General features: G+C 42.2%; 1 protein-coding gene and 1 non-coding gene across 2 annotated transcripts; both read left to right on the forward strand.

Annotated features, from left to right (window-relative positions):
- Positions 1-319: 319 nt before the first annotated feature.
- On the forward strand, positions 320-3367 carry LOC149832622 (protein BPS1, chloroplastic-like). Its single transcript, XM_090014611.1, has 2 exons — positions 320-474; positions 1827-3367. Exon 2 carries the CDS (start codon positions 1835-1837, stop codon positions 2924-2926), a length of 1092 nt encoding a protein of 363 aa, XP_089870737.1. The 5' UTR covers positions 320-474; positions 1827-1834; the 3' UTR covers positions 2927-3367.
- Positions 3368-7026: 3659 nt separating this feature from the next.
- On the forward strand, positions 7027-7108 carry TRNAS-GCU (transfer RNA serine (anticodon GCU)). Its single transcript has one exon. It is a non-coding gene; the product is annotated as a tRNA-Ser (tRNA).
- Positions 7109-7433: the final 325 nt, after the last annotated feature.

Genomic DNA, 7433 nt, shown 5'->3' on the forward strand with positions numbered 1-7433 from the left:
AAGCAGACTCTCTTTCTTACACGACGTGTACGAGATCATAAATGAGGGAGAAAAGGATGGTCAAGTCTTGACCTAGTCAAAGGTGGTGGGTGCACCTACGAAACCACTCAGTCCATCTCAAAATGCAAATATGCAGATTCGAACCGGGGACCTTAAAAATTAAAGCCTTTGGTGTAGGCTGCTGTATGGGACGGCGTTGAGAAGAGAGAGAGAGAGAGAAGGGCAAATTCGACATTTCCAGAACCCAACGTCCACATCGCTCCCCAACCCTAAAATCAATGGGCCTGTTTTCTTCCTCATCTTGCTTCTTCATCTTTGACATCTTCATCTTTGACATCATCATCTTCTTCTTCTATTTCTTCTTCTTCTTCTTCTATCTGACGTGGTGCATCTTGTGTTCTTCTGAAGAGAGAGAGAGCTGCTTTGCGTTTGGAGAAATATTTCCGAAGTAGTTTGTTTGGTGTAACGGTGAAGGTATTCCCCTTCTCTTTTCTACCATATGTTCTTTTGAATATTTTTTGTCGCCCTCTTTTTTTTGCCGGGGGGGGGGGGGGGGGGAGTGGGGGTTCTTTCTGATCTTCGACCTCTCATCCTCGATGAGGAATCGAGTTCTCTGCGGGGCCTAAGGTACGTTTGCGGGGTTCTCTTTTCTTTTTCCTTCGATTTCTGTGTGGTTTGCGTTGTTGTTAGATCGATGAGAAGGTTTTTTGGTGGTGGTGTTTTGGATTGAAAGGTTTGGGGTTGGGATTTTTTTTTTGGATTTTGCTTCTTTGTGGATGTTTTGGTAGATCAGTTGACCCTCGATGGTGTCTTGTAAGTGGGTGAAAGGGTTTGGGTTTCTTCTGCCTGGATGCTATGGTGCGATGATTCTTCTGATCTGCTTTCTTAATTCTTTTCCCTTCTTGTGGAGTCTTCAAATCTCTGTATGCTTTGCTGCTTCTTTGTTCACGATGGTCGTTTTTTCCCGGCTCCGTATTTGCTTTTGTATGTTTTCTTGGATTTGGGAAATGGGTGAAAGGGTTGGGGCTTCTTCATACCAGACGCTTTGGTACCATGATTCTTCTGATCCGTTTTGTAAATTCTTCTCATCTCTTGTAGAGTCCTCAAATCTCACGATGTTATGTTATTTCTTTGTTTCTGATCCTTAGTTTTTCGGTTGTTTTTTCATCGCTGCCATTTTTCTTGAATTTCAATTGTCTAATTGTTGCGTTTTTGTCTCTCTTTTTCTTGTGGGGTCTATTTGGTCTTAGTTCATTCATTTTCGAATTTGCATCTGATGATGCTATAAGACAGAACACAAAAGGATATAATTACGCAACCTCTTAGAGATAATAAGGATCATCCTTTGTGGTACATCTAGGTTAATTCAAAGGACCATTTGTTAGGCTTGGATCCGTTTGGACATATATGTTATTTCTTTCCTTTCCATTCATCATGTTCTCATCTGATGCACCCGCTTTTAAAAAGGGCTTTTCGAGGTTGCGTGAAAAGATTGTGATAATTGATCACCATGGTTTCTTTAGAATCCTCCATATACGATATTGTGGACTTTATGTTTATAGCTGTTGCAATTGTTGAATCATGGGAATTATTTGAAAATTTTGTTGGTGATCAAGGCCGAAATTTCTGGTTAATGACTGTCCTTAGCTTATTGATTTCCTTATTCTTTCCAAGTGACGATGTGGAAGTGATTCTGGATCCAAATCGATAGTTTGTAATTTTAAATGATGTCAGTCATGTAGAATATTCACATGGTATTAGCAGTATTTTTTGCTTAATTCTGTATGATATTCTGGTTGAACGACATTCTCTTATTTTCATGGCAGCATCAAAAATGAGTCGTCCACATGATGGTCAGAGACCCTTCTTCCATTTTGGGAATCCCTTGCGCAAGATCCTTCCGAGTGGGTCTTATATCCCCTCAAAGTTTCGAGATTTGCTGAAAACTTTTGAGGATTCCTTGGCCAGAAGACTGCAGGAACTCAAACCAAAGGACAGAAGCGATGTTATCAGCATTTCATGGATGACTCAGGCAATAGAGTCTCTATCCCAGACACACACGGATGTCAAATCCCTCATAACAGATCTTCAGTTCCCTGCCTCAGATTGGGATGAGAGCTGGATGGATTCATATTTGAATGACAGTGTAAAACTGCTAGACATCTGCATCTCGTTGAGCTCGGAGGTCTCCAGACTTGATCAAGGGCAACTTCTACTTCAATATGCAATTCATCTTTTGGATTTTTCTGGTGGCAACCCATCGTTGGATAAGTGCACTCGAGCTCATGATTCCATTCTAGATTGGATGCAGCAAGTTGGGTCAAAGGGATTAAGTTCATGTTCTCCAAGGAGTACTGAACTGGGAAATTGTCTTGATATATTGCATGGACTTGCCAAAACCCTTTATGCACCAAAGATCAAAACATCTGTTAGGGGGAAGATTTTGTTGCGGGCGATGTACGGTGTCAAGGTTCAGACAATATTTGTTTGCAGCGTTTTCATGGCAGCCTTTTCAAGGTCAGCAAAGTTGTTAGTGGAGTTGCAGGTCCCAGAGAAATTTTTGTGGTCATCAACCTTTATGGATGTACAGATGGATGTAAATGGGGAAATCAAGAGGTTGTTCGGAGATGCTTCATCCACTGTACTGAAAGATTTGGAGGCAGTCGATGGTTATGCTGTAAAACTTTTGACCATGACTGAGAAATTGCCGGATACATTTAGCAGTGAAGAAGCAGAAATGCTGAAGACGTGTGTGAAAGATTTGAAGGAGACGGTAGAGAAGCTATCTCAAGGTCTAGATCTTCTCTCAAAGCAGGTCAATGGGTTCTTCCAGATTGTGTTATGTGGTCGTGATGCTTTGCTTTGCAACTTAAGGGTTTCAAGCGGACCAATTGGGCATGATGGAGAACGAATTGATGCTTTGTAAAACACTTTTACATCTTTTGGTCTTCCTTCTATTTGCTCAGAGAATTTCAGGATAGTCTTCCTTGGTGAACAGATTTTAGAAGGTTTTTAGTGCTAGCATATGTGTGTGTGTGTGTGTGTGTGTGCATGCATGCATGTGTCTGAGTGTGTGTGTGGATGCATGCATGCATGTGTCTCGGTGCGAGCATGTCTGTGTCTGTGTACTAATGACACTATATATATATATATGTAAGAATGTACAGTGCTACTTGTAGTCCTGTTTCACGTAATTATGTTACTTGATGCTTAAAAAAAATGTCATACTAAGAATGTAAGCTCTCTCCCTCTCTCTCTCTCTCTAGTGTTTTTCCTTTTCTTTAGTTGTGTGTTGGGCAATCGAGGTCTATGTTGCTGATATGTTTTGCTTTTCTCTAAGTTGTATAAAAATCTATCTGTATCTAAATGACCTTCCTTTTTTCTGGTTCTCTCTCATGTGACATGAAAAAGATAGGCAATTCTCTTTCTTGACAACAGATACTGATGAGTTGCACTCTCACTGCAGTACTTGGTTCCATGAGATTTCTGAGATTGAAGGTGCTCAGTGCGGGGTATCATGGTTGCTTTTCAACAGTTTGACCTGTGCTGAGTGCTCAATCTTCAAGTGGGAAATCATCGGTAAAGCATGGCCCCTTCAGGTAGGGTTATTGCTTTTCATGCTTGACCTGCGAGTTCTTCCTTTTTTTCTCTTCAAGACATTTGACCTGCATGATGCTGTTTCACAAGTTCATGTGCCTTCGAGGTAACCTTAAACTCTTGCAAGGATCGAGCTATGGAACTTGTTCTTGTGCCAGAGCCTATTAAATTGGGAACTTCTTTCAAGAAAATCAAGGTGGTAGGCAATTCCATAATCAGATTAATTCTGTTTTGTGATGGAGGTTCGTTTCTCCACCTCGTTGGCCTTTTTTCGTTTCTTCCCTTGCTACATCTGCACCCTCCCTCGTTCATTATTTTCATTATTTTTTGAGGTTAAACACTAGGCATGAAGCCCAACAATTGATTGTTTGAGGTTATCAACTCCCTGTATCACTCAACTTCTCTTGGAGGCGGCTCCCATTTATCATCTCTTGGAAATTTTGATGTAGCGTCAGACTCGGCAACTAAAAATGGCCTCATGACTCGTTCCTTCCTTGACTCATTCTCAAGCCGCAACTGCTGTTCCAGTTCTAATTGGTGTACCACCGCGTGGCCAGCAGGGTGGTTGTGAGGGTGCTGAGATGAAGGCACTGGATCAAACCCCGCTGGCGTGGTGTAGATTCCAGAGGTGGGCCATGTAAGGCAGGGTGGTCATGGGCCCCCGCCTCTAGTTTTCCACCCTTGGGTGAGGGTTTCTCGGCATAAAAAAAGAAGTTTTAACCCGTGTTCAAGTTACTTGCTGGAAACCAGCTTTGATTTTGGTGATAGGGGGATTTCATAACAGTAGTAATCAGTGACGAGAGAATTAATGAATTCCACCTACCCTCACTGGCGTTTGGGAACCCCTATTTGGGAAATGGGGTTGGTGTTGAGACTTGAGGGGGGGACAAGGGAGTGGAGCATGGTCAAGCTGGGAGATTAAGGCTCCCTCCTTTACCAACCGTAGACATGTCTCACTGCAGTTCCAATCCATTTAACATACCCAATCCGGAGGTTTATCGTTCCAAAGTACATAGTTTCCAACCCTTGAGATATGTTTCAATATTGAACACAATTTGGGGTCAAGCCCTCTATATCGAAACTCACGGGAGGTTAGTCTGGACCAACCTTGTCTCATGGTGTGCACCTTACCTCCTTGAACTGCCTTCATCCAGTTTACCCATCCTTTGTTATTTGAATGTACTTATGTGGCTCGAAGTATTTCAATCATATCCTCAAGGATTTTAATTTCAAGAAAGGTGTAGATTTTATTTTTATACGCTGCACCCGTCGCAATATGAGTTTTTTGTGTCATTTCTCACATCAAACCCAATCTTAATGCTGCCATTAAAGGTTTGAGTGAGGATTTGATTAGAAATATGCCATAAAACATTGTTGGCAATGCAATTTCATCCTCAAGCATAGGATCCTCTTGAATTATATTTGTCACACTAAATATTTTTCTTTTTCAGATATTTTGCAAAGTATAAATCTGGCGCATCTAGATTTTGATGTGATGCATTGGATACTTAGATGGGCAAGATTTGGTCGGTTCACTTTAAATATTCTTCTCAGTCCAATGCCACCTTCCTTAGTTAGGCTTACAAAGCTGACTCCATTTAATCAAATGGGTTTTTGGAACACATTCTCTTCTCCAACACTGGCTCCCAAACATAGCCTAGTTTCTTTCTTAAACAAGGAAATGACTGGTCTCATGGCATTATTAGCTTGAAAATTTTCAGTTGTCCTTGACAAAAAAAAAAAGATCACAGGATTCCGTTGTGTTGAATCTGGATGAGGTTCTTACAAACTTGAAAGCAGTTTGCCTCTCCCTATTTCAGACACACTCTCTCGCTTCTCTTTGGACTTAGAAGTGGAAGGCGGCATTGCAAATGTATTTATTGCTGCCCCACAGTGGCTTTGTAGACAGAGCTTGCTGCTGCTTGTCCGGGCCGAGCCGGCCTAGGTTTTGGCCCAATTCTTAACGGGGTCAGGTTTGAATAGAAGCTTATGGGTTGAAGCGGGTTGGGTCCAGCCTGACCCAATCTTAAAATGCATAAATGCTTAACTGAAATTATGGGTTAAAGAGAGAATAACAACTAATTACTAATTAGGTAAATAGTAATAATTAACAAATAACAAGTTCTCATGCAACTAATTAGGTAAATAATGATAGTTATTAAAGTTTTTATGTAATAGTTAATTTTTAAAAAAATTATATTATTAAAAAATTAATAAATAACTCAGACCCATCGGTTCGGCCTGAGCCTGACCCAAGTATATAACGGGCCAGGTTTCATCCCGGTACCTAATGGGCTCAAGCTTAAAATCATGGCCCAAACCCGACCCATGGCGGGCTGGATCAGCTTGGTCCATCGGGCTGCCGGGCTGGTTGCCCACCCCTAATTGCACGTGTGCTTGAGGTGTTCAAGTTGAAGGATGTCACAATCGGTGGTGAACGACCCTTGCCACATGTTATAAGCAATGGTGAATTTTTGCCGATGCACAAGGAGAGGAATCAGAGGCTTTACATGTCTAGTGAGATATACATACAACCAAGGCAAGAGTTGATCAGGTTATAAGCACGCATTAGTCAGAATTTCTTGAAAAAAAGGCGGAACAAGACACACATTGGTTTTTCGCAAGGAAGCTCCATGTCACCTACCCTGATGAATAACAATTTATACCAATTCTATTTAGAAGTAGGAGAATGTATACAACGGACTAAACCACTCTTTCCTAGGGATGGCAGTGGACCGGGGATGAAGGGTATGAAACGGGGATGGAGGCGGGGACGAAGGTTAAAATCCATCCCCGTCCAGGGGTGGAGGCGGGGATGGACGTGCACTTCCCCCCTGCCCCGTCCCCGCCACGATCCCCGCCTCATCCCCGCCCCGACCACTTTTCCCCGCAATATCCCCGCCCCGCCTCATCCCCGTTTGAACCGGGGATGAAGACGGGGGTGGAGGATAAAATCCATCCCCGCCGGGGATGGAGGCGGGGGTGGAGACCTTGTTCCCCGCCCCGCCCCACTGCCATTCCTACTCTTTCCTACTGCGAGCGTAGAGTGTTCTATAATCCACCTTAGTTCGTTAGAATATATAAACGCAAATGACTTTTGTCCTACCTACACATGAAAAAATCGTAACATGGGGTGGAACGTTTCGAGCACTTGGGATAGATGGTTTCATCGATGTGGAAGGGAACTCTCATTTCAAGACACCCAAACAAAAGACAGCATTATTTGTTGGGGATGCCGTTCATCTCAAGGATGAATGGCATCCTAAGCCCAAGTGAGGATGATTCTTCTTCAACCATGGATGCAACATCGGACGGGGCTCATCCATGTTCATCTTTTTCTGTTGGTCACGGTGGAGCGGCGTGGTCTTTAATGTAGACAACAACAAAAAATCAATAATACAAAAGTAGTATCTCCAAGTCTCAACATTTGTCGCTTTGGCCGAGTGGTTAAGGCGTGTGCCTGCTAAGTACATGGGGTTTCCCCGCGAGAGTTCGAATCTCTCAGGCGACGGTGTTTTTTTGCTTTTATTCCCTTTTCATTATTCCTTTCAATGGAAAAAGGTCACCCCTCCTCAAATGCTAAATGCTAAGAGAGAGGCATTCACACCATTTTATATATATATATATATATTTTTTAACAAAAGGGAAATAAAAACATGGTAGTAAAAACTCTTCTAAATGCTAGGCCTGTTCACAAACTTACTCTTTAAATAATTCGTAAAACTCCCATGCCTACTTGGAATAATAATTCGTAAAACTCAAATGGCTCGTTCGTTGACAGTTCCTTCTCTTAATTATGATATCAACAAGATTTGGGATTTCATTTTTTTGTTATC

The sequence above is a fragment of the Nuphar pumila genome, chromosome 7 (assembly GCF_984573655.1).
Source record: "Nuphar pumila chromosome 7, dmNupPumi1.hap1.1, whole genome shotgun sequence".
Classification (NCBI taxonomy): domain Eukaryota; kingdom Viridiplantae; phylum Streptophyta; class Magnoliopsida; order Nymphaeales; family Nymphaeaceae; genus Nuphar; species Nuphar pumila.